The sequence below is a fragment of the Drosophila subpulchrella genome, chromosome 3R, assembly GCF_014743375.2.
Source record: "Drosophila subpulchrella strain 33 F10 #4 breed RU33 chromosome 3R, RU_Dsub_v1.1 Primary Assembly, whole genome shotgun sequence".
Lineage (NCBI taxonomy): Eukaryota > Metazoa > Arthropoda > Insecta > Diptera > Drosophilidae > Drosophila > Drosophila subpulchrella.
This window is the reverse complement of record NC_050609.1, coordinates 12,690,413-12,715,286: the sequence shown is the minus strand read 5'-3', so window position 1 is coordinate 12,715,286 and position 24,874 is coordinate 12,690,413. Positions and strand designations below refer to the sequence as shown.

Below are 24,874 nucleotides of genomic sequence, written 5' to 3'. Positions count from 1 at the left end.
CCCCTTGGATCCACTGAAATGACTCCCGCAGGGCCTCGGCGCATATGTAACTCGATTTCTGCTTTAACTTTGCCGCGATTGCACACAAACACAAAGCTACAGGCGCAATTCTTTAAGAAAATCATTTTTGGTCAACCAATTTCATAACCCTAATAGGATTACTCAATAAATTGATTCACGATACTAGGGCAAAGCACGTGCTTTTCGCTATTTTAGTAGTATATTTCCAAAAACTTACCCATCCAATTACTTCATCCAGTTCGTCTTCTGTAGACTCCCCTGTAAACGGGATCTGTGGCTGGAAGCTTTGCTCATTTAACGACATTGGCGTCTACGTCTGCAGAACACAAAGGAGCCACGCCCCCTCCACAGCCGCCCCATCCCGCCGATGCGGCGATCATATGACTGCGGTCACTACCTGCTGATTTTTCGGTCCAAGGAGGCGAGGTGGTGAAGAACACCAGGGGCTTGGGGGTTACGGGACACCAGGAATGCGTGGATCTCACATTATTACCTGCAAACGACACAATCGATGCCGCCTTGAAATTCTGCTTAAAGATTCGCGCGATGCGATTCTTCGGCCTCCTCTTCGGCTTGCCCCTTCCCTCGAGGGCTCCACTATTTTCACATGTGTTCGAGTCTTCGGCTCCAATGCTGGGGTCTTCGGCTCCACTTCGGCAGTACGCGTCTGTGTATAAAAGCTCGCGCGCCAAAATCAGGGCCTCCATAGAGCTGGCGACCACCAAGGCGCCTGTGTTTCTTCTCGGGATTCTAGGGTCTCTCGGATTATTCGGTTGGGTACGAAAAGGGGAAATGTAGGGGAAAGGATTCTTGGGCTCTACCTGTTGCAGTGGGATCGCTCCAAAGAGGCGGCAGAGATTTCCGAATCCTATTATCCCGATTTTCCTATTTTCCCCTATATATTTCATTGTGCACATGGGTCTTGTCTTGGTCTTAGTTTCACTTCCAACGCGCCGTTATGTGTTGGTTTCTCCCGTCTCCTTCGCACTTCTATTTCTTGAAGAAAGGGAATCAAAGATTGCAAAGGAAAGGAACCAAGAACTAAGAAAAAAAGGCGCCCTGCAACAACAAAACACTAACTAACTCGCTCTCTCCCGCATCAGCTGTGCGCTCTCTCCCGCTCTCTCCCGCTCGCGCTCTCGCGATCCTCGGCCGGGGTGCAGTTATAAAAACCAGCTGCTCGGAGAGGACCAGCACAGTCGATTTCCGAGTTCGTCGAGTCAACAGCTCTTCTTGTTCTACCTTTCGGTTCTCGTTCGGTGACTTGAGATTGTGCGGTTCGAAAAATTATTTAAAAAACCCTCGCACAACCACACACCAACCAAAAACATGCTGAAACGGACACATTAACAAAAAAAAACTAAATCTTAAATCAAACAAAATGCAATATTAGCCAAAAAGCAAGGACTACCATCCAAAATTCTCATCAAAAAACAAACAACTGTAAATGAGTGAAGAGTGACCAAGATAAAATTGTGTTTTAGCAATTTTTCGGCTACAACAACACAGAAACTCACTAACGAAATCAAAAATCTTCAGTTTTTCGAAACGCCCAACATACACACAAAAAACCAACAAAATGCTGTGGGAAACTATTGTGGAGGAGACCAACTGCAGCATGGATTGCAATATCAGGTAATTACACCGCCCCAAGGATTAGCAAAACTATTTTGCACCAGGAATACCAGTTCAAAATACCCCAAGAAAAGTGCAAGTTCAAGAGCAACAGCAACAAAGATGTGGGGCCAACAAAAGTAAGAGTTTTTTTTATCACGCTCGGCACGTTAACTTTTTGCCCGATTTTTTGGCGCTCAGCTGTTGTTGTTGTTCGCTTGCTGTTTTTCATTCATTAAACCGGCTTCCGCGAGGCTCCAAAAAAATGAAGCAGAAAAAATTTGTTTTGTCCGTCAGTCAGTCCGTCATTTTTTCGTATTCTTCCCTTTTTTTTCCCCCCGTGTTCTTTGCGGTTCTTTGTGCTGTTTTTTATTATCGCTGCGCTTGCGTGACGTGTGACCCAAAAGTCATGCTGAAAAGCAGATGCAACGAAAAGCAAAAGGGAATTCCGTTTGGAGTACCGCAAATGTGCAGGAGAATCAAGAAGAAGAGGCAGCAGGGTTCCCTGACTTAGTTAGAGAGTTCTATGGGTGGCAAGCCTAAAAAAAATATCTAAATTTGTTTATAATTTCGATTATATCGTTAGCATATCCTATCCCAAAAGTTCTAGTTTTTGGAACTACTGCTCCCTTGTAAAATATCCCATTTACAACAACCCCTCTTTGTCCGTATATTTTTCGGGTATTTTTGTTGTTTTTACACCACCAACGCCACCACCACCACCACTTTGTCAGTATTTTTAGCTGGGTTTAATGACCCGCTCTTTCGAGAGTTTAGGGAAGCAAAAACCAGCTCTCTCGATTCCGAACAGTTGACTAATCCTCCCCCTCTCTCCATTTCCCATTGCAGTAACACCAGCAACTCCAGTAATATCAACAAAATGAGTGGATCTCGTCGTGCTCGCCGTTCTTTGGAACTGATGAGCATGGAGCAGGAGGAGCTGTCGTTCTACGACGACGATTCTGCACCCCAGGACCAGCAGCGCTCGGCCAGTCCGGAACTGATGGGTCTGCTCTCGCCCGAGGGTTCGCCCCAGCGCTTCCAGATCGTCCGCCAGCCCAAGGTCCTGCCAGCAGTGGGAGGATCAAACGATGTCGCAACCCACAACACACCAGCTCGCAGCTTCCGCATCTTCAACAGCCTGTCCTCCACCTGCTCCATGGAGTCTTCCATGGACGATGAGTACATGGAGCTGTTCGAGATGGAGTCGCAGAGCCAACAGACCGCCCTGGGCTTCCCCAGTGGCCTGAACTCGCTGATCAGTGGACAGATCAAGGAGCAGCCCTCGACCAAATCGCCAGCTGGCCTGTCCATGCGCCGTCCCTCGGTGAGGCGATGCCTCAGCATGACGGAGAGCAACACCAGCAGCTCCACCCCACCACCAAAGACCCCAGAGACTGTCCGGGATTGCTTCAAGCGCCCGGAACCGCCAGCATCGGCCAACTGCTCGCCCATCCAGAGCAAGCGCCATCGCTGCGCCACCGTTGAGAAGGAGAACTGCCCTGCACCAGCCAGCCAAATCACCCAAATCACGACCAGCCATCCCCCACCGCTGAGGAAGTGCATGTCCCTGAACGATGCCGAGATCATGTCCGCCTTGGCCCGCTCCGAGAACCGCAACGAGCCCGAGTTGATCGGTGACTTTAGCAAAGCCTATGCCCTGCCCCTGATGGAGGGTCGTCATCGGGATCTGAAGAGCATCTCCAGCGAAACAGTGGCTCGTCTGCTGAAGGGCGAGTTCAGCGATGAGGTGGCCAGCTACCGAATTATCGACTGTCGCTATCCCTACGAATTCGAGGGCGGTCACATCGAGGGCGCCAAGAATCTGTACACCACCGAGCAGATCCTCGAGGAGTTCCTCACCGTGCAACAGACTGAGCTGCAGCAGCAGCAGAACGCCAGTTCGGGACCCAAGCGCAACATTATCATCTTCCACTGCGAGTTCTCCTCGGAGCGTGGACCCAAAATGTCCCGCTTCCTGAGGAACTTGGATCGGGAGAGGAACACCAATGCCTACCCGGCGTTGCACTATCCCGAGATCTATCTGCTGCACAACGGCTACAAGGAGTTCTTTGAGTCGCATGTGGAGCACTGCGAACCCCATGCCTACCGCACCATGTTGGACCCCGCCTACAACGAGGCCTACCGCCACTTCCGGGCCAAGTCCAAGTCCTGGAATGGCGATGGTCTGGGCGGAGCCACCGGTCGGCTCAAGAAGTCGCGCTCCCGACTGATGCTGTAAGATGGATCGTACAGTTCGTTATCTTAATTTGGGTGTTATCGTATTGTATATATATAGACGTATAGGGGTATTTATTTCACGCTGCTTTTAAGTTGATTTTTGTTGATTTTCATTTGTTAATCCCGTAGACTAAGTTTCTCGCAGACACCCGACACTCATTCATACAAAACAGACAATTTCATTTGGAATTTAACGCTTTTATTTAGTTATTATTGTTTTTATGGATTCGGCTTTAGTTCAATTATTTAAGCACTTTAGTTCAAATTTTAAAGATTACCAATCGAACAAGCAAACAAAAAATGTGCATTATAATCTAAAAACGTGAGGAACACTGTCATTTAAATTTAAGAGGCCGATCCCGAAATCAGACCCCTTAATCATTTGTAGATGATAAGCAGAAACAAAATGGCTAAGAACTAAAAAAAAACTAAAAAAAACACAAAAATATCACACAAAACCACACGCTCATCAATTACATCCACAACCATCTAAATGTTTAAGAACGATTATTTAAGAGTTGAAAGTTGAAAACTTCTGCTAGGTACAATTTACGCTTATTATTTGTTTATTTTTATGTAATCTGTAACCGACAAGCCCCGAAACGCAAATGCATACAAGAAAAACAAATATTTTACCATGTAATGATTATTATTTAAGCAAAGCTTATTTTTGCATCAAAAAAGGCAATATTATTGAACAAAGACCATCAATTTTAAATATACTTAATACACGACTAAAAAAGAACTGAAATCACTGGCATTTTTATCTCTGGATGGCGGCAAAAGCGAAATTAGAGCGGGGTTTCCAGAGTCTAAAAGATTTTCACGAATTGCCAGTTTGAATTTGGCGCGCAAAGCAAGCGCTTTGAAATTACGAAAACCAGAGGGCGCATTTGTTGGTATACAAGTGAGTATAACAGTGGCGACTTCTTGCCTGGCTGTTATACAACGAGTTGGCTGTTATATTGTTTTAGTTTAAATTAGAGATGGACGCGTGATGAACTTTTGAGCAGAAATGGAACACGAAACCAAAATTAATCAATCCAAGAAGCAAACAGCAACCAAAGATCTTCTAATAGTACTTTCTGAATAATTTCGTAACAAATAAAAATTTATTGGTTTATTTTCTGTCATTTGACAATAATATTTATCTTATCAAAAATTGCTTTCAGTTATACTAAATATATTTCTTTGGCTATTTTATTTATTTTATAGAATTTCTTTATCAACTAAATCACTGATTTCCATACATTTAAAGCATTGCCTACAAATATCTTAGCTTTGCTTCACACAATTTACCTATATTGTGCTCCTCCCATTTTTTAAAATTGTTTAATCAGTTGAGCATAAGCTGATTATGTTTTTGTTATTGCTGATACATAAATGATTCCCAACCACACCCATTCAGCTTTCTCTGCCTTTCCTTAAACATTGTGAACATTAAACCCAAAAAAATGTGTGGATAAAAGCCAAACGCGGTTTGTGGCAATAATCCAAAGGCAGGGCCCTGCCACAAAAAATTTTCGAGCTACAGAATTTAACCCCCTTAAACAATGGTTTTTAATTGAGTTTATTTAAGAAAAGCTATACAAAACCTAAAGAGTATGTTACTTTTTTTAAAATGTCTAGTTAACCTTTAATTACTTTTAAAGAAAAATCTATGGAAAGGAAAAAAAGTCCAAAAAGAAGAAGGGTAAATTCTAAAATTATATCTGTATGAAATGAAGGGAGAAACCTATTATATCTAGGACTTGAAATTATAGTTATTTAACAAATCGTGCACTGCTTAAAGGGTTAACCCCCTAAAGCCCCCTCCTGAGAGCCTTCATGCTGTGCCTGTCTGTCTGCAGTTGGTTTGTTTTTGCCACTTTTCGAGCGTTCTTATCTGCGGTGCTTCCGCCGCGGGGGGTTGCCCAAAACGAGGGGGCCAAGTGGGTGGTGGGTGTGTGAACTCTAGGGTCGAGTGCCTGAAGTGCCTTTGGCATACGAAATAGAAAGAAATGGGTTAATCAGCGCAATTAAGGTCAAAAACACGTAGTGACATCTCTTCGCGATGTGTGTTTTTGCGTGCGTGTGTGTGCAATGTGAATCAAAATTGCGCATACGCCGGGTAAGCCCTGCCATTATTTCATTGCAATCTCCCGCAGTGTTTTTCGTGTGGGTCATACATTTGCTATTTTTTTTTTGTCGTACCTCCCTTTTTACTACATATGCTCTATGATAAAAAAAAAAGAATAATAAAGAATCTCGGGTTCTCTGCGCCGACGCCAAAGCAGCGATTCAATCTCTAAGCCGTCGACGTTTCACGGCTCTCCGGTTTTTCCTCCATCTGTATGGGTGAGCGGTGTAACCACGGGCTATAAGATAAAAGCGCCGCGCTCAGAAAACTTTAGATTCGCGTCGACCGTCGAACAGGTCGCATTCGCACCTCCTCGTCCTCCAGAGTGTTTTCCTGCTTTTCTGGCTCTAGAAACGGTTGGTCTTCAGAATCTTTGTGTGTCAAGCACCTCGAGAGTGCAACTTGAAAAGAATGAGATTCTTCAAAATAACCCCGAAATCACGAGACAGTCACAACGCACACACAAAAAAAATAAAGTGATACAAGTGTGTTAAGAACACAGCTACAAAAAAATAACGTAACCAAAATTAAGAGAAAACAAGTTTCAAGTGCCGAGCTGTGCACCATAAATTATCACTTGGCACAACGAATTAAAATTACGGCAAAACTTCTAACTCCAAATGTTTATATAAAATCAAATTAGCACTTGGAGAAACAAGTAGCATTCTGTAAAAACACAAATTAAATATAAGCCCATACCCTTTTTTTAATTTGTGATAAAAACAATCGAAGTAAAAGCTTTTAAATATTACATTACATTCTGTAAAAATACAAATTAAATATTCCCTTTTTTTGAATCTGTGATAAAAACATTAAAGCAAAAATCTTTCAAAAATTACAGAAGGCATACAAGTACTGGCTTAACAATTAAGAATATTTTATAAAATTAAGCATTTTCTCAAGTATTAAATCTCCATATTACATTCACTTTTTTTAATTTTTTAAAATATACATTTTTTTCGAGTTAAAAAGTTTTAAATTCGTATTTGCTCAAAATACAGGTTTCAGTGCTAGTACTTGACCGCAATTGTAAATGTTAACAGAACTTTCGTTTTAAAGGGTTCAATTGATAAGTCAATGTCACAGCAGCACGTTCTTGACATTTATGGGAATCATAACAAGTTATTAAGTGCGTTTAACTCAATTTCCAGGGGACACTTTTATTGCTTTTCAATAAGGAAATTTATTTGCATATTTTTGAGAATTTCCTGGAGTCAATAATCATCATAAATATTAACGCAGTGATTTTTAATTAATTGATAACAAATCTCAAACTAATTCGATATTGGTTTCTTACATTTCTCTTTTATCTTATCCCATCTACGTTGAGTCCAATTAATATTCGGTTATCATACCTACAAAGATATATAAATGCTAATCCTAGAAGTTCATTGGACCCATTTACATTTATTTATATGCAACCAAGTAACCAAGAAAGCCGAACCAAAAAGAACAACTTTTGCATAATTAAGAATGAAACCAAGAGAGGCATAGAAAAAATAAACTAGCAGGGAATTGCAATCTGGTTTATCCAGTATACGAAAAAATGTATGCAAGTTTCCTTTTTTATTTCCCTGGGATTTTCTGGTAAGGCTTGATCTAGGATGTGAAAATAGAGGTTTACTTTTGCAAACTCATTTAAAACTTACATGATATCTACATATTGCTGTTTTATAAACTGTTCTGTAAAAAGCTACGACGAGTAGTACTTAAAGTACCTGAGCATTTAAAATAGAAATAGTTGAACTTGAAAAAGAATATAAATTAGGTATGACAACCAAACTGATGACATGGGAAAGTTGCTTTTAGCTATTATTAGCTACCATTAATGTCAACCCCATTATTGACAGATCTATAGTCTAGGTTTTAAAATTAACTTACAAGTACTTAATATATAATGAGGTATAGTCTAATACATTTAAAATATCTTAGGGCTTTTAAGCTTACAGAAAAGTTACTAGAAAGTCCCTTACGAAAACAACGGAACAATATTCCGTCTCCACATCAGCTGATCAACAATAAGTATTTCGATAATTAGTAGTACCCCTGGTACCCTGTATACTTAACTACTTCAGGTAGCCGGCGCATAATGCTGATTGTGAGGAGAGTCTCAATCGGGTTTCATTGGCCCAGACCTTAATACGTGCGCGGCATAACGAGCCAAAATAAACACTGGCAAAGAAAACATAATAAATAAAACAATTTGCATTAATTTGAAGTAAATCAGCGAAAACGCATAAAGAGCAAAAAGTGCGGTTTGATTTATACAGTAGACATCAGTCGACCATCGCACCCGCTCATTGTTGTCTTTATAATTGTTTTTTGTTTTACAAAATAGTATTGTTAATTATTAGGTGGGTGAGAGAAAGTTTAGCTGCAAAAAAAAAGAAATACAATTTGAATAAATTGTATTCAAATTTGCATTGATTTAATTATTCCAATTAGTGAAGAACTTAATAATAGGCTTGGGAATCATATCAGAAAATATAAATAATATGTTTGTATTAAAGCACAATTTCTGTTATGATTTGCCAAAGTGATTTAGTTAATTGCTTTGGTTTGCTCTGCTTGAACGCGCCGCTAACAAATGTTTTTCCATGTTTTTTCCACAGATTTGGTCATGAAGTGGTTTCTGCTGTTCGTGGTGGCCCTTGGCCTGGGATTGGCCACGGCCGACTCCGATTCCAGCTATAATTACTATCGTCTGCCGACTTCGTTGCGCCCCCAGAAGTACCATCTACGCATCCTGACACTGCTGGAAAACCCGGAGGACCTCCGCTTTTCGGGTTCTGTCAAGATCCTGATTGAAGCTCTGGAAAACACCAGGAACATAACGTTGCACTCGAAGAACCTGACCACCGATGAGTCCCAGATCACTCTTCGCCAGATTAGCGGAGAGGGAAAGAAGGATAACTGTGTGTCCTCCACGTTGGTTAATCCCACCCACGACTTCTATATCCTCAACACCTGTCAGGAACTTTTGGCGGGCAATGTCTACGAACTATATATGCCCTTCACGGCCGATCTGAACCGACAACTGGAGGGTTACTACCGCAGCTCCTATAAGGATCCCGTGGCCAATGTTACCAAGTGGGTCTTCACACTTTTGAGACTGATAGAAAATGAAATTGATGGTAATTTCCTGTTTTAGATGGATCTCTGTTACACAGTTTGAACCTGCATCGGCTCGATTGGCCTTCCCATGCTTCGATGAGCCTGATTTTAAGGCTCCTTTTGTGGTTACCTTAGGATATCATAAGAAATTCACGGGTCTTAGCAATATGCCCGTGAAGGAAACCAAGCCACAGTAAGATGTTTATGATATGATAAAGTATTGTGTATACATTAGTATTTAGAAAATGTTTACCCATCAAAGACTTTCAAGAAATTCCTTTAGTTACACAATGACCTTATCTCTTTTCAGCGAAACCCTTGCCGACTACATATGGTGCGAGTTCCAGGAATCCGTGCCAATGTCCACCTACCTGATTGCCTATTCCGTCAACGATTTCTCCCACAAGCCCTCCACCCTGCCGAATAGCGCTCTTTTCCGGACTTGGGCCAGGCCCAATGCCATCGATCAGTGCGACTATGCGGCAGAGTTTGGACCCAAAGTGCTCCAGTACTACGAGCAGTTCTTCGGCATCAAGTTCCCGCTTCCCAAGATCGATCAGATCGCCGTGCCCGATTTCAGTGCCGGTGCCATGGAGAACTGGGGTCTGGTGACCTACAGGGAGATCGCTCTCCTTTACTCGGCAGCCCACTCGTCGCTGGCGGATAAGCAAAGGGTAGCCAGTGTGGTGGCCCATGAGTTGGCCCATCAGTGGTTTGGAAATCTGGTCACGATGAAATGGTGGACAGATCTCTGGCTCAACGAGGGATTCGCCACTTATGTGGCCAGTTTGGGTGTGGAAAACATCAATCCGGAGTGGCGTTCAATGGAACAGGAGTCGCTGTCCAACTTGCTGACCATTTTCCGACGGGACGCCTTGGAGAGCAGCCATCCCATCTCGAGACCCATTCAAATGGTATCGGAGATTTCCGAGAGTTTCGATCAAATCTCCTACCAAAAGGGATCAACGGTGCTGCGCATGATGCATTTGTTCCTGGGCGAGGAATCCTTCCGCTCTGGTCTTCAGTCCTACCTGCAGCAGTACTCCTATAAGAATGCCGAGCAGGACAATCTTTGGGCATCGCTAACCCAGGCGGCCCATAAGTATAGGGCCTTACCAAAGAGCTATGATATCAAGAGCATCATGGACTCATGGACACTTCAAACTGGGTAGGTTTTCCAAAGCATTGGGTATTCAAAATTATCACTATATATTTAACGTAACTTTTCCAGTTACCCCGTGATTAATGTGACCCGAGATTACTCTGCCAAGACTGCCAAACTCAACCAGGAGCGCTACCTTCTGAATACCCAGGTATCCCGAGCTCATCGCGGTGGCTGTTGGTGGGTTCCATTGAGTTATACCACCCAGTCGGTGCAGGACTTCAATAACACTGCCCCCAAGGCTTGGATGGAGTGCGGCAAGAATGGCGAGAGTCTGCCCAAGACCATTAAGGATCTCCCAGGAGCTGATCAATGGGTGATCTTCAACACCCAACTATCGACATTGTATAAGGTCAATTACGATGCTCATAACTGGAAACTGCTGATCGAGACTCTGACAAATGGCGACTTTGAACGCATCCATGTGATTAACCGGGCTCAGCTGATCGATGATGCTTTGTATTTGGCCTGGACCGGGGAACAGGACTACGAGATCGCCATGAGATTGATTGAGTATCTGCAACGAGAGCGGGAGTATCTGCCCTGGAAGTCGGCCTTTGAGAACCTGAAGCGAGTGGGACGGATTGTCCGTCAGACCCCTGACTTTGAGTTCTTCAAGGTAGGTCCTAGAGATTATACAATTTTTAAAGACTTTCTACAATTTGCTCCTTGGTATAACCTCATTCTCATTTGTATTCCGAAACAAACCTTTCAAAATTGCTCACACCTAACATCCCTCACTGCACTTGCCATGGGTGACCAACAAAAAGTTGTTCTTTGTCGTAAGTCTGAGAGTGTCGTAAAATTAAGTAAGAATTATGTGGTCGGGTGTTTCGACTTTAAGATAACCGGCACTAAATAGAAGGAACTCTGGAAATAGGGTACTTACTGTTAGAATTTAAGGAAAATCAATTCTATAATAACAAAGAAACCTAAAAAAATCATTAATTAATACCTCAAAATGAAATTACCTTTAAATTTGATGATAATTTTTCTACAATTTGAATAAGATGTTATTTTCAAGATGATATGAGAATTTTCCAAATTTTGAAATAAGACTAGTGCCGGGCTTATCAACTTAAATTAGAGTGTTTGTTACTAGTTGATATTATTTCTTACTTATCATATCTCTCCTTTCGACCCCCATTATTCAGCGCTACATGAAGAAGCTGATCTCCCCGATCTATGGGCACTTAAATGGCATCAACGATACCTTCAGCTCGATTCAGCAGCAGGATCAGGTCCTGTTAAAGACGATGGTGGTCAATTGGGCGTGTCAGTACCAGGTGGCAGATTGTGTGCCCCAGGCCTTGGCTTACTACAGCAACTGGAGATCAGAGGCTAATCCCGATGAGAAGAACCCGGTTCCGATTAACGTGCGCAGCACTGTTTACTGCACCTCGATAAAGCATGGATCCGACTCTGATTGGGAGTTCCTGTGGACGCGGTACAAGAAATCGAATGTGGCTGCCGAGAAGAGGACCATTCTGACGGCATTGGGTTGTTCGAGGGAGGTGTGGCTGCTGCAGCGTTATCTGGAGCTGACCTTTGACCCCAAGGAAGCTATTCGCAAGCAGGACTCGATGTGGGCCTTCCAGGCGGTTGCCTTCAACGAGGTGGGCTTCCTGCTGGCAAAGAAGTATTTCATGGACAACGTTGACTTTATCTACAAGTTGTAAGTTTGGGAACTTCTGACAAACGGAATTCATATTGAGAGATTACTGTTTTTCAGCTACCATCCGCTTACCAAGGACATGTCACGTCTTCTGTCACCGCTTTCCGAGCAGGTCATCACACTGACCGACTTCAATGAGTTCAAGGACTTCGTCAACAACTCTCGCCAGTCCCTCAAGGGCTTGGAGCAGGCCATCCAACAGACTCTGGAGATAATGCTCACCAATGTGCAGTGGAAGGAGCGAAACTATCACCAGATGTCCCGCTCCATCCAACAGCTCCTTTAGACTTTACCCAGTCCAGCCTCTCATCAGCTCATTAAGGAATGATTCTCTTGATTTCAGCAGGAATATTATGAATGTTTAAAATCTCTTAAATAAACTATTTAATACTCTAGTATTATTCGTGTATCTCAAGAAGGAAGAGTTTTCATTTCTAACTTACCGTTTCAAAGCACAAAGCAAAGGTTGTCATGGAGAAATTGGCATTTGATGTTTACTGGAAAACAGTACAAAATAAAATAGTTCAACGACTCGTTAAAATATTATTTAAGAAAAATTCGTTATGGTGAAATTGATTTTCCGATCTTCTCATATGCATACAAATGAACTTTAATTTACTGATTGCCAGAACTAATTTTATTCCGATTCAATGACTTAACCCAGTAAGCATTTAAAAAAAACTCTGGATTTACGGGTAGTAATTATAAAAGAATATTATCTGTTTAACATATTTGTCTACATATTTTACAACACGTATACATATATAACTTTTAATTAAAAACACTGTGAGCTATGGGACTACAGATTACGCATACGCCGGGTAAGCCCTGTTTTGTATTGTAGTTGATTCTTATTCTCTGCGGCACAGCCAATCTCTCAGTTTTCCAAGTTTGTTTTGCTTTACGGTTTCTCTAAAAACAGTGCTCTCCAGAAATTGTAGACTCTTTTCGATCGTCAAATAGCCGCATTCGGTCACCGTCCTCTGGTGAGTTTAGTAGTGCCGCTTGTTGCTCTCGGTTTGTTTGGTGTTCGGTTTTTTTTCTAAATAAACAAAAAGTTGCGAAATCGCAAAGTAGTACCAATTCATATAAAACATGTTCTTAACGTAATACCAAAAACCTGAAGTGATACAATATCATTTAAAGAAAACACGTTATATTAGCCTGTCGCAAATTCTGAACTTTGACCTACATTTTTTGCACTGTCTCAGCAATTTTCCATTATCACAGTTTACTGTAACACATTATTATTGTTAATTAGAACAATAAATACAACAAAAGTCTGTACTACAATTAAATGTACTTACATCAGTGACATAAAGAACATTATTTGTTTACTTGTAAATCAATCAATTAACTGTTAACTTCTGATTAACTATAACGATCCGGTTCAAGCTTAAGTTCACAAGCTCACCAGATTTTAGTTTATGATAATGATATTTCGATTAGTCACATGAATAAACAATGTTTTTGCTAACGCAAGGTAAACAAAATGAAAATTTCCTTTCTAGTGGTTTGATTTTGATTTATAACGCCATTAAATGTTCATATAAATAAAAACTTTATAAGTTAAAAGTGGTTATCGCTCCAAATTTGCTGTGAATGGTTCACTCCGTTATGGTTGAACTATATATATTACCTATTCTTTCCTACAGATTTTGTTATGAAGTGGTTCCTGTTCTTTGTGCTGGCAATTGGCCTGGGTTTATGTTCTTCCACGGCCAACTCGGTATCCGGTTATAATTACTATCGTTTGCCGACTGCTTTAAAGCCCCAAAAGTACTACTTGCGTATCCTGACACTGCTGGAAAATCCAGAGGAACTTCGATTTGCCGGGACTGTGAAAATCGTAATTGAAGCCCTGGAAAATTCCAGGAACATAACGTTGCACTCGAAGAATCTGACCATTGATAAGTCCCAGATAACTCTTCGCAAAATTAGCGGAGAGGGAAATACGGATAACTGTGTGTCCTCCACATCGGTCAATCCCATCCACGACTTCTATATCCTTAACACCTGTGAGGAACTTTTGGCTGGAAATGTTTACAAGCTGAGCGTGCCCTTCTCGGCCGATTTAAGTCGGCAACTTATTGGCTACTACCGCAGTTCTTATATAGATCCCGAGGCCAACGTTACGCGGTGAGTTCTCCTTCTACAAGTTCAAACTAAATCGCACTAATGTCTATTATCTCGTTTCAGTTGGTTGTCAGCCACCCAATTTGAACCGGCTTCGGCTCGAAAGGCCTTTCCCTGCTTCGATGAGCCTGCTTACAAGGCATCCTTCGTGGTCACATTGGGCTATCACAAGAAGTTCACAGGCCTTAGCAACATGCCCGTAAAGGAAACCAAGCCACAGTAAGTCTTTCTTACTTTCGGATATATATAATAGAGTTTAAAATGTCCTTTTGTATTGCAGTGAATCCCTTACCGACTACATGTGGAGCCATTTCGAAGAGTCAGTGCCAATGTCCACTTACCTGGTGGCATATTCCGTTAACGATTTTGCCAACAAGCCTTCTACTCTTCCAAATGGCGCCCTTTTCCGGACTTGGGCCAGGCCCAATGCCATCGACCAATGTGACTTTGCCGCAGAGTTTGGACCCAAAGTACTCCAATACTATGAACAGTTCTTCGGCATCAAGTTCCCTCTCCCCAAGATCGATCAGATGGCAGTTCCCGATTTCAGTGCTGGCGCTATGGAGAACTGGGGCCTGGTGAAATATAGAGAGTCCACACTTCTCTACTCGGAAACCCACTCTTCTCTGGCAGACAAACAGGACCTTGCGAATGTAATAGCTCATGAGTTGGCCCACCAATGGTTCGGCAATCTGGTCACAATGAAGTGGTGGACCGATCTGTGGCTAAACGAGGGATTCGCCACTTATGTGGCCAGTTTGGGTGTGGAGGACATCCATCCGGAATGGAACTCAAAAGACAGAGGCTCATTATCCACTATGATGACCACCTTCCGTCTGGACTCTTTAGTTACCAGTCACCCAATATCAAGGCCCATTCAAATGGTAACGGAGATAGAGCAGAGCTTTGATGCAATCTCGTACCAGAAGGGTTCTTCAGTGCTGCGTATGATGCATTTGTTTATGGGCGAAGACGCCTTCCGATCCGGACTGAAGTCGTATCTACAGTTGTACGCCTACAAAAATGCCGAACAGGATTATCTTTGGGCGTCGCTTACTCAAGCTGCGCATAAAAATGGAGCATTGCCCAAAAACTACGAAATCAAGACAATTATGGACTCGTGGACCCTGCAAACCGGGTTGGTCTTGACCTAGTTCCTTATTAACCTTAACCATTACTTACTTACTTATCTTGTTTTTTCTCAGTTATCCCATCGTCAATGTAACCCGTAATTATACGACAGGAACCGCTAAGCTTAGCCAGGAACGTTATTTACGGAATACCGAGATATCCCGAGCCAAGTGTGTTGGATGTTGGTGGATACCACTGAGCTACACGACCCAGAATAAAAAGGACTTCAGTAACACGGCGCCCAAGGCCTGGATGGAGTGCAGCACGACTGGCGAAAGTATTCCCAAGACCATCCAAGATCTGCCTGGACCCGATCAGTGGGTGATCTTTAACAACCAGCTGTCGACGCCTTACAAAGTGAATTACGATACTCAGAATTGGAGACTTCTGATCAAGACTTTGAACAGCGAGGAGTTCCAGAGCATTCACGTGATCAATAGAGCCCAGCTTATAGACGATGTCCTGTACTTTGCTTGGACAGGGGAGCAGGACTACGAGACCGCACTGCAGGTGACCGACTATCTGCAAAGGGAGCGGGATCTTCTTCCCTGGACATCAGCCTTCAACAATCTCAAGTTGCTAAATCGCATTCTTCGACAAACTCCCAACTTTGGTTTCTTTAAAGTAGGTCCAAGCTCTTTTTTTTAGAAAACCAAATTCTCTCATAAAATCCCACAATTTTTAGCGCTACATGAAAAAGCTCTTCACTCCAATTTACGAACACCTGAACGGTATAAACGACACATTCGGTTCGATCCAGCATCAGGACCAGATCCTGCTGAAGACGATGGTGGTCGAATGGGCGTGCCAGTACCAGGTGTCCGATTGTGTACCCCGGGCACAGTCCTATTTCCGAAGGTGGCGATCTGAGCCTAATCCCGACGAAAACAACCCGATTCCGATCAACTTTCGAAGCTCTGTGTACTGCGCTGCAATAAAATATGGTACTGATGAGGATTGGGATTTCCTCTGGTCGCGGTACAAGAATTCAAATGTGGGAACCGAAAAGCAGGTCATTTTGAGTACTCTTGGTTGCTCGAGAGAAGTTTGGATATTGCAGAGTTATCTGGAGAGGTCCTTTAATCCCAAAGGAGGCATTCGCAAGCAGGACTCCGCGCTTTCCTTCCAATCAGTAGCCTCGCGGGAAGTCGGAGTCCTGTTGGCCAATAAGTACCTAATAGACAATGTGGATCTTATCCACAAATAGTAAGTTCACTTATTATTGAAAACGAAGTGGTATTACGTAGATATTGTCTTTCAGCTATTATCCCCAGACAAGGAGCATGTCGCGATTTTTCTCGCAACTTTCAGAGCAAGTTATTACGAAAAGTGACCTGAATGGGTTCAGAGCCTTCGTTAACAATTCTCGACAGTACCTGAAGGGCCTTAGTCAGACGATTCAGCAAAGTTTGGAGATAATGCTGACCAATGTGCAGTGGATGGAACGAAACTATCACCAGTTTTCCCGCTCCATCCAGCAGCACTTATAGATTGTTCAGTCACATTTTCCTCTAAAAACTCTTTTTAAATAAACAACGTTCTACAGTATTATATGCGTAGATCAAAAATATATAAAGTGTACTTCTGAGATGGGGGATATATATTGCCTTTGCATTTTTACAAGCCTTGGAATTTTTTAATTTTAGTAAGATCTTCACTATCATCAATATAAGACTTTTGGTGTAAATAAAATGTAAAAGTCAACATTTCAAAAATAACAGTTGTAGGCTTCCGTTTTATATATATCCGTTTTACATAAAACTTTAAAATCGTGAACTGTTAGACAAGCCAAAGAGTAAAGAGAGAGTACACGCCGGTTTTTAATTTATATACTGCAACAAACTCTCAATTCTCTGGGGTAATTTCTCTTTCCTCTTTTAAGCAGGGCTCTCTGAAGCCGTCTCGTTACTCATATTATTTTCTTCTTGATCTATAAACTAGCCGCATTCGGTCTTTGTCTCCGTTGTGTTCAGAGGTGTAGTCGGACAAGTACTGGTTTAAAAAACTTTTAATTGTTGTAAATATATAAATTTATAAATTAAAAAATAATGGGAGTTGCTTAAAAAGTTTAGTCGTATAAATAATGAATTCTCACCCCTTATTTATTTCATTCACTGATTGTTTTCGAGTATATAAGTTCAGTGGTCTTGTTATTTGATAAGAGTAATTTATATATACAAGAAATTTTACGTAATGGGAACTAAGTATTAAACTACAGTGAAATAGATGCGTTGACTAATACTAAAGGTTTCCCCCGTTTGCAATTACTTTTATTGGAAAATGTACCTATAATCTCATCCGTAGATTCCTAATTCGCGATTTGAGAATGGAATGGTTCTCAATTTTTGTGGTTGGCCTTTGGTTGGGCTTAGCGATGGCTAAATCAGAGTCCAGCTATAACTACTATCGACTGCCGACATCTTTACGACCCCAAAAGTATTACTTGAGTATTCTGACCAAGCTGGAAAATCCGGAGGATCTTCGGTTTAACGGAACTTCAAAAATTCTAGTAGAAGTTTTAGAAAATACCAGTAACATCACATTGCACTCAAAGAATCTGACCATCAATGAGTCGGAGATCACTCTTCGTCAAATAAAAGGTGAAGGAAATCCGGACAACTGCGTGACCTCCACATCGGTGAATCCCACCCATGACTTCTATATCCTTAACACCTGCAAGGAGTTATTGGCTGGCCATGTCTATGAACTGAACTTACCCTTCTCAGCTGAGTTAAACCGACAACTTGAGGGCTACTACCGCAGTTCCTACTTGGATCCTGTGACCAATGAAACGAGGTAGGAACCAAGTAAGGGTATACACATATTATCTTCTTTTTATTATGATTTCCAGATGGATATCCATTACCCAATTCGCACCGGCTTCGGCACGATTGGCTTTCCCTTGCTTCGATGAGCCTGGGTATAAGGCACCCTTTATAATCACATTGGGTTATCACAAAAATTACACGGGTCTGAGCAATATGCCAGTGAGGGAAACTAAGCCACAGTAAGTTATACTTTCCTTACTATTTATTTACTAATAATCCCTCCTCACAGTAAGTACCTTCTGGATTACATTTGGACGGAGTTCCAAGAGTCGGTGCCGATGTCTACCTACCTGGTTGCATATTCTGTAAATGATTTCTCCAACAAGCCATCAACATTACCAAATAGCGTCCAATTTCGAACCTGGGCTCGTTCCAATGCCATTGATCAGTGCGATTTTGCGGCTGAATTTGGACCCAAAGTTCTGCAGTACTACGATGAGTTCTTCGACATTAAATTTCCGCTTCCGAAGATCGATCAGTTTGCAGTGCCCGATTTGAGTTACAATGCCATGGAGAACTGGGGTCTGGTGACCTTTAGGGAGTCCAGACTTCTTTTCTCTCCAGGTCATTCCTCTCTGGCGGACCAACAGATGTTGGCCTATGTAGTGGCCCATGAGTTGGCTCACCAATGGTTCGGCAATCTGGTCACAATGAAGTGGTGGACTGATCTCTGGCTCAACGAGGGATTCGCCACTTACGTGGGCAGCTTGGGTGTGGAGAACATCCATCCCGATTGGCATTCAAAGGACAGAAGTGCTCTATCCTCTATGATGACCTCTTTTCGACTGGATGCTTTAGTAAACAGTCACCCAATATCAAGGCCCATTCAAATGGTGTCGCAGATTACTGAAAGTTTCGATGAGATCTCGTACCAGAAGGGATCTTGTGTGCTGCGTATGATGCACTTGTTTCTGGGAGAAGATGCCTTCCGATCCGGATTAAAATCGTATCTACAGTTATATGCGTACAAAAATGCCGAACAGGATAATCTTTGGGAGTCCCTCACTCAAGCTGCACATAAAAATGGTGCATTGTCGAATAACTACGACATCAAGACAATAATGGACTCTTGGACTCTGCAAACCGGGTAGGTCTTTACTATGGTCATCAAACCTATCAGCATTTAATACATCTGGTTTTCTCTCAGCTATCCTTTGGTCAATGTAACCCGTGACTATACGGCAAAAACCGCTAGGCTCAGTCAAGAACGATACCTCCGGAATATTGCTATTTCAAGATCCGAGCATGGTCAATGCTGGTGGATCCCACTGAGCTACACGACCCAGAATAAAAAGGACTTCAGTAACACGGCGCCCAAGGCCTGGATGGAGTGCACCAGGACTGGCGAAAGTATTCCCAAGACCATCCAGGATCTCCCTGGACCCGATCAGTGGGTGATTTTTAACAACCAGTTGTCGACACCTTACAAAGTAAACTACGATGCCCAGAATTGGAGACTTCTGATCAAGACTTTGAACAGCGAGGAGTTCCAGAGTATTCACGTCATCAATAGGGCCCAGCTCATAGACGATGTCTTGTACTTTGCTTGGACAGGGGAACAGGACTACGAGACCGCACTGCAGGTGACCGACTATCTGCAAAGGGAGCGGGATCTTCTTCCTTGGAGATCGGCATTCAACAATCTAAAGTTGCTGAATCGCATACTTCGACAAACTCCCAACTTTTTGTTCTTTAAAGTAGGTGCATATCCTCTTCAGAAAAACGACAATTGTTTATAAAATCCACAATTTTCAGCGCTACATGAAAAAGCTCTTAAGTCAAATCTACGAACACCTGAACGGCATGAACGACACATTTAGCTCGATTCTACAGGAGGACCAGATCCTATTAAAGACGATGGTGGTCGATTGGGCGTGCCAGTACCAGGTGTCCGATTGCGTACCCCGGTCACAGTCCTATTTCCGTAGGTGGCGATCTGAGCCTAATCCAGACGGAAACAACCCGATTCCGATCAACTTTCGCAGCACTGTGTACTGCGCTGCAATAAAATATGGTACTGATGAGGATTGGGATTTCCTCTGGTCGCGGTACAAGAAATCAAATGTGGGATCAGAAAAGCAGACCATTTTGACTACCCTTGGCTGCTCAAGAGAAGTTTGGATATTGCAGAGTTACCTGGAGGCTGCTTTTGATCCCAAGGGAGCCATTCGTACACAAGATTCTTCGCTAAGCTTCCAAGCAGTAGCCTCCAATGAATTGGGATTCCTCCTGGCAAAGAAGTATTTAATTAACAACGTGGACTTTATCATTAAATAGTAAGTTAAAAAATTTTTTTTTGTAATTTTACACCCGGCTAAATATTTTACAAATTAAATATATTTTTAGCTATCATCCCCAGACAAGGAGCATGTCTCGACTTTTGCCACCTCTTTCTGAGCAAGTTACTACGGCGAGTGACTTAAATGAGTTCAGGAACTTCGTTTACGATTCGAGAGAGTCCCTGAAAGTTGTTGATCAGGCGATTCAGCAGAGTTTGGAGACAATGCTGACCAATGTGCAATGGATGGAACGAAACTATCAACAGTTGTCCCTCTACATCCAGCATCATTTATAGACAATTCGGTTACATTGCTCAGAAGCTCTAAACGTCAAAAGAAAAATTATAAACATTTAAAATTTCTCAAATAAACCACCTAATACTCTATATGAATAGATTATCATTTAATTAAATAGTTTTATTTTTGAGTGGGGAGATATATCCATATTTTCACCATTCACTTACAAAATGAGGACCAAAATATAAAAGAGCATATGCCATTATTTACCGAAGGCAGGTCGTTTCTGTGAGCCCAAACATAGACTATAAGACTCTGAGAGAGAGACTAAATTTCTCTCTTAAAAGAACGTCTGAGCGCGTTATTGTTACTATATGATCAACCCGATCTTCATAAAGGCATCATTCGGTCTTTAGATTCCGTTGTGTTCAGAGGTACAAATAATTTTTATTCGATGTGTGTTTGAGTACTATTTTTAATCGCATCTTAAGATAACAAAATACCACAAATAAAAAACAAAATTGGACAACAATGTGGCGTTAAATATTATTGAAGTAAAACACGCTTTTGGTGTTGAATAAAAAGAAATTCTATGTGTAGGGTATACAACGATGTTATTAAACATTTAAACAGTTTCATTGATGGTGTGGGGTTTTCGTATTTCTTTTTACTGGTTATTGATCGGGTTATTCCACTGATTGATGTATGTATGTATAAGTCGTAGTCAGATTATTTCCAAAACGTAATCTTTCTCATCGCGAATTAAGAATATAGTGAAATAAAATATTTTTCAACTTTTATTAGTTTAAAGGACTAAAAATTGTTTATCAACAGAAACGAACATGAAGTGGTGCCTGTTATATCTAACTGGCTTATGGTTTGCGACGGCCAGTTCCAGCTATAATTATTATCGACTGCCGTCAGCTCTTCGACCCCTAAAGTATGACTTGCGCATCTTAACGCAGCTGGAAAATCCGCAAGATTTTCACTTTAGCGGAACTACGAAAATTCAGATTGAAGCACTGGAGAACACCAACAACATAACTTTGCATTCGAAGGATCTGACCATCGATGAGTACCAGATCACTCTTCGTCAAATCAGCGGAGAAGAGAAAAAGGATAACTGCGTAACCTCCACGGAGGTTAATCCAACCCACGACTTTTATATACTCAACACCTGCCAAGAACTTTTAGCTGGCCATGTGTATGAGTTGAATCTGCACTTTTCGGCCAAATTAAATGACCAATTAGAGGGATATTACAGAAGTTCCTACTTTGATTCTGCGGCCAACGAGACGAGGTGGATAAGACATGACATTATGCGTTTTCATATTTTTTAATGTACCTCGATTTTCTTCTAGATGGATCTCCATTACACATTTTGAACCAGCGTCGGCTCGATTGGCTTTCCCTTGCTTCGATGAACCTGGCTATAAGGCACCCTTTGTGATCACCTTGGGCTATCACAAGAAATTCACGGGTCTCAGCAACATGCCCGTGAAGGAAACTAAGCCACAGTACATTTTATTTGACTATATACTAGGGGGATCAACATATAATAACCTGTGTTTCTCTTTCTTGCAGTGAGTCTATTCCCGATTACTTATGGACGGAGTTTCAGGAGTCATTGCCGATCTCCACCTACTTGGTGGCATATTCCGTGAACGATTTCTCCCACAAACCATCCACCCTGCCAAATGGCGCTCTTTTCCGTACTTGGGCAAGGCCGAATGCCATTAATCAATGTGATTATGCCTCAGAGTTTGGACCGAAAGTTCTCAATTACTATGAGGAATTGTTCGGCATTAAGTTCCCGCTCCCGAAAGTCGATCAGTTTGCCGTCCCCGACTTTAATATTGGTGCAATGGAGAACTGGGGCTTAGTTACTTACAGAGAAACTGCACTTCTGTACTCCAGTGAATTTTCCTCACTGAAGGATAAACAGGAACTTTCCAATACAATAGCTCATGAGTTGGCTCACCAGTGGTTCGGAAATCTGGTGACCATGAAATGGTGGACAGATCTCTGGCTTAAAGAAGGTGTGGCCACCTATGTGGCTACTTTGTGTGTGGAATACATCCATCCGGAGTGGCGTTCAATGGAACTAGAATCATTGTCCAACTTGCTAGCCATATTTCGAAAAGATTCCTTGGAGAGCAGCCATCCTATTTCAAGACCCATTGAAATGGTTTCCCAGATTTCTGAGAGCTTCGATGAGATCTCGTACGAGAAAGGATCATCTGTTCTGCGAATGATGCACTTGTTTCTGGGGGAGGAGTCATTCCGGACCGGTCTAAAATCGTATCTAGAAAGGTATGCTTATAAGAACGCGGAACAGGATAATCTATGGGAGTCACTTACTCAAGCTGCACACAAAACTGGTTCTTTGCCAAAGGACTATGACATTAAAACCATCATGGACTCCTGGACTCTTCAAACCGGGTAAGTTTAAATTTCTCATGGAACCGAAATATGATGTATTTGCTTTTACAAACCACCTTATAGATATCCCTTGGTTAACGTAACCCGAGACTACACGACAAAGACTGCGAAACTCAGTCAGGAACGTTACCTTCTAAATACCGACAAATCTAGAGCTGGAAGTGGATGTTGGTGGGTGCCACTTAGCTATACCACTCAGGAGGAGAAGGATTTTAATAATACGGCTCCCAAAGCTTGGATGGAGTGCAGCAAGACTGGCGAGAGTCAAACCAAGACAATCCAAGACCTACCAGGACCCGATCAATGGGTGATCTTCAACAATCTTTTATCATCGCCTTATAAGGTCAACTACGATGCCCAAAACTGGAAGCTACTTATCGAGACCTTAAACAGCGATCAGTTCCAAAGCATTCCCGTGATCAATAGGGCCCAGCTTATAGACGATGTCCTGTACTTCGGCTGGACAGGGGAGCAGGACTACGAGATCACCTTGCAATTGATCAATTATTTGCATCGAGAGCGAGAGCTTCTCCCTTGGAAATCGGCTTTCGAGAATCTAAAGTTACTGAATCGCATTGTCCGGCAGACACCAAACTTTCAGTTCTTCAGGGTAAGCTCCATAGGCATTTAGTAAAGATTCGGCGATATATTGAAACCTCTTATTTTCAGAGTTATGTGAAACAGCTAATCACACCTATATACGAACACGTGAAGGGCATTAACGACACATTTAGTTCAATTCAACAGCAAGATCAGATCCTCCTGAAGTCGATGGTGGTCGATTGGGCGTGTCAGTACCAGGTGGCAGATTGTGTGCCCCAGGCCTTGGCCTACTACCACAACTGGAGATCGGAGGCAAATCCCGATGGGAAAAACACGGTTCCGATTAATGTGCGACACACTGTTTACTGCACTTTGATAAGGCTTGGATCCGATGAGGATTGGGAGTTCCTGTGGACGCGTTACAAGAATTCAAATGTGGCAGCCGAAAAGCGGACCATTTTGACGGCTTTGGGTTGTTCGAAGGAAGTGTGGCTGTTGCAGCGGTATTTGGAGCTGATCTTTGACCCCAAAGAGGAAATTCGCAAACAGGATTCCAAGTGGGCCTTCCAGGCTGTGGCAAAAACCGATATTGGCTTCCTGCTGGCCAAAAAATACTTTATGGACAATGTGGAGTTTATAAACAATTTGTAAGTATTGTATATTTGTTAGTTTATAACATTTTAAGATTATTGTATTATTTATATTTTAGCTACCATCAACTTACCAGAAGTTTGACTCGTCTCCTAGAACCCCTTGAAAAGCAGGTCTTTAATCGAAAGGACTACAATGAGTTCAAGGAATTTGTAATCAACTCGGAAAGGTCTTTTAAGGGTTCGGAGGAGGCGATTCAATGGACACTGGAGGTAATGCTGACCAATGTGCAATGGAAGGAGCGAAATTATGACCAGTTTACCCGAGCCATTAAACAACTTCTGTAAACTATTCAGACCAGGCAAGAATTTAGAATGATATCATTCAATTTCTTACGGCTAACAAAATAAAATTGCCCAAAGCTAAAAGAAAAGAAAGCTTTATTAAAATGTGTTAATCATTTATATATGTAGGTCAGAATCGGAAACGTCTGTGTATTCATCTCGAGATATAAAATCTGTTTCACCGCCCCAATAGCGAGCTTAGAAAGGAATATTAAGGGAGCGGAACATGAAAAAATAAAATTATATAGTTAGTATTAAATAGTTAAATGATCGAAAACATAAAAATGAAAATTCATAGAAACAAAATCATATCAAGTCCATTAATAATTTTTATTAGCCATCCCTTTTGAGTTTTCCTGTTTTTATATTACTTGACTACAAAACACCTTACAAATGA

The 24,874-nt window shown here is 42.0% G+C and overlaps 5 protein-coding genes across 10 annotated transcripts; all 5 read left to right on the top strand.

Annotated features, from left to right (window-relative positions):
• The first annotated feature begins 935 nt into the window (after positions 1-935).
• On the top strand, positions 936-4,304 carry LOC119563068 (M-phase inducer phosphatase). Its single transcript, XM_037876283.1, has 2 exons — positions 936-1,656; positions 2,485-4,304. Exons 1-2 carry the CDS (start codon positions 1,601-1,603, stop codon positions 3,875-3,877), a joined length of 1,449 nt encoding a protein of 482 aa, XP_037732211.1. The 5' UTR covers positions 936-1,600; the 3' UTR covers positions 3,878-4,304.
• Positions 4,305-6,280: 1,976 nt separating this feature from the next.
• LOC119560543 (aminopeptidase Ey-like) lies at positions 6,281-12,364 on the top strand. Of its 2 annotated transcripts, XM_037874049.1 has the most exons (8): positions 6,281-6,351; positions 8,608-9,085; positions 9,147-9,302; positions 9,420-10,277; positions 10,341-10,890; positions 11,042-11,053; positions 11,426-11,946; positions 12,004-12,364. In XM_037874049.1, exons 2-8 carry the CDS (start codon positions 8,616-8,618, stop codon positions 12,230-12,232), a joined length of 2,796 nt encoding a protein of 931 aa, XP_037729977.1. In that variant the 5' UTR covers positions 6,281-6,351; positions 8,608-8,615; the 3' UTR covers positions 12,233-12,364. The 2 variants fall into 2 exon arrangements, with proteins under 2 accessions (XP_037729977.1, XP_037729984.1); XM_037874056.1 differs by lacking the exon at positions 11,042-11,053.
• A 216-nt stretch (positions 12,365-12,580) lies between these two features.
• Positions 12,581-16,783, top strand: LOC119563032 (aminopeptidase Ey-like). 2 transcript variants are annotated; one of them, XM_037876233.1, is made up of 7 exons: positions 12,581-12,609; positions 13,602-14,085; positions 14,146-14,301; positions 14,363-15,220; positions 15,288-15,837; positions 15,899-16,419; positions 16,475-16,783. In XM_037876233.1, the coding sequence occupies exons 2-7, from the start codon at positions 13,610-13,612 to the stop codon at positions 16,701-16,703; spliced, it is 2,790 nt and encodes a 929-aa protein (XP_037732161.1). In that variant the 5' UTR covers positions 12,581-12,609; positions 13,602-13,609; the 3' UTR covers positions 16,704-16,783. The 2 variants fall into 2 exon arrangements, with proteins under 2 accessions (XP_037732161.1, XP_037732160.1); XM_037876232.1 differs by lacking the exon at positions 12,581-12,609 and adding an exon at positions 12,643-12,767.
• A 382-nt stretch (positions 16,784-17,165) lies between these two features.
• On the top strand, positions 17,166-20,709 carry LOC119558459 (aminopeptidase Ey-like). Of its 3 annotated transcripts, none has more exons than XM_037871984.1 (7): positions 17,166-17,230; positions 17,518-18,009; positions 18,065-18,220; positions 18,271-19,128; positions 19,189-19,738; positions 19,797-20,317; positions 20,388-20,709. In XM_037871984.1, exons 2-7 carry the CDS (start codon positions 17,540-17,542, stop codon positions 20,614-20,616), a joined length of 2,784 nt encoding a protein of 927 aa, XP_037727912.1. In that variant the 5' UTR covers positions 17,166-17,230; positions 17,518-17,539; the 3' UTR covers positions 20,617-20,709. The 3 variants fall into 3 exon arrangements, with proteins under 3 accessions (XP_037727912.1, XP_037727914.1, XP_037727923.1); XM_037871986.1 differs by having other exon boundaries at positions 17,170-17,202; XM_037871995.1 differs by lacking the exon at positions 17,166-17,230 and adding an exon at positions 17,385-17,460.
• On the top strand, positions 17,180-24,848 carry LOC119558489 (aminopeptidase N-like). 2 transcript variants are annotated; one of them, XM_037872003.1, is made up of 7 exons: positions 17,180-17,188; positions 21,392-21,857; positions 21,919-22,074; positions 22,142-22,999; positions 23,063-23,609; positions 23,669-24,189; positions 24,252-24,848. In XM_037872003.1, exons 2-7 carry the CDS (start codon positions 21,400-21,402, stop codon positions 24,478-24,480), a joined length of 2,769 nt encoding a protein of 922 aa, XP_037727931.1. In that variant the 5' UTR covers positions 17,180-17,188; positions 21,392-21,399; the 3' UTR covers positions 24,481-24,848. The 2 variants fall into 2 exon arrangements, with proteins under 2 accessions (XP_037727931.1, XP_037727925.1); XM_037871997.1 differs by lacking the exon at positions 17,180-17,188 and adding an exon at positions 20,980-20,991.
• Positions 24,849-24,874: the final 26 nt, after the last annotated feature.